At 48.1% G+C, this 1136-nt stretch overlaps 1 protein-coding gene across 1 annotated transcript in view; it reads left to right on the forward strand.

Annotated features, from left to right (window-relative positions):
- Positions 1 to 271: 271 nt before the first annotated feature.
- Positions 272 to 1136, forward strand: part of si:ch211-1a19.3 (rootletin) — a 13612-nt gene continuing 12747 nt past the window's right edge. Inside the window, exon 1 of the mRNA XM_014026924.1 lies at positions 272 to 634. Coding sequence (XP_013882378.1) covers positions 311 to 634 — 324 coding nt within the window. The 5' untranslated portion in view covers positions 272 to 310. The remainder of the gene's footprint in view (positions 635 to 1136) is intronic.

Raw genomic sequence — 1136 nt, forward strand, 5'->3', positions numbered from 1 at the left:
CACACACACACACACACACACACACACACACACACACACACACACACACACACACACAAACAAACCAAACTTTCCATGTGTGTGTAACTGTGATGTAACTTTCCTGTTGATGCTCTCTGAACCTGATAACACTGGGGGGAGGAAGGAGGGAGGTTTTGGTTGGATGTGGGCGTGGTGGTGGTGGTGTTGGTGGGGGGACAGGGGTGTTGCCCCCCCCCCCCCGAAGGAGCTCCTCCCTGCTCCTCCCTGCCTCCTCTGAAGGGAAACTCCAGCTCACTTGGACCTGAGCCTCAGTGAGAGCAGCAGCATCATGAGCGACTCTAAAAGCCCCAGCAGGGTGAAGACGGTGGTGATCGGGCTGCTGGCGCTCTGGGCCGTCYTCTCCATCATCATCATCGTGGTGTGGGCCACCTCGCCCGACATGAAGGGCTCGGCCCAGTGCCGCGCCGAGCTGAGGGACGCCACGGAGAAGATGGAGGGGGCCAAGGTGGTCTTCGCCAAGGACAGGGCGGCCCTGGAGGACCTGGTGCGGGACGCCCGGAAGGACCAGGACCGGCTGAAGGGGGAGATCCTGGTCCTGCTGGGGCYCCTCAGCACCACCAACAACACGCTGGAGGAGTGCCGGCAGGACAACGTGAGTCACGCAGCTGTAACTAAGTACAAATACTTTACTGCACTTAAGTAGAAGTTTTGTGTATCTGTACTTTACTTGAGTCATTATTTCTCAACCTACTTTTTACTTCTTAACATTTTTTAAACCGTCATGAAGTAGAAAGTCGTTACTTTTTTTTTCTTGTTTTGATTCCAGCTTGTTGTTGTAAAAATTAAAAACTATCCATATAAACTGAGCCTCCTGTAGAGTGAATTTAACTGTGGTTGAATGAGAAGTATAAATATATAAAACTCTGATGGTYTATTAGTTTGTACACAAACAAATCATGTCACACTGCAGGACAGAATCATTCAAATCAAAGGACTGTACTTAAAGAGGCAATATTATGAGTTTCTCAGGCATATATTTAAATACTATACCATAATAAAGTATCAGTAGCTGTGTTTCCATTACAAATGTGTGCAAAACTTTGTCGATATTCTGTTAATGTAAAAAAACACATTTTCGCAACTGCAGTGTTTCC

The sequence above is a fragment of the Austrofundulus limnaeus genome, unplaced genomic scaffold (assembly GCF_001266775.1).
Source record: "Austrofundulus limnaeus strain Quisiro unplaced genomic scaffold, Austrofundulus_limnaeus-1.0 Scaffold601, whole genome shotgun sequence".
NCBI lineage: Eukaryota > Metazoa > Chordata > Actinopteri > Cyprinodontiformes > Rivulidae > Austrofundulus > Austrofundulus limnaeus.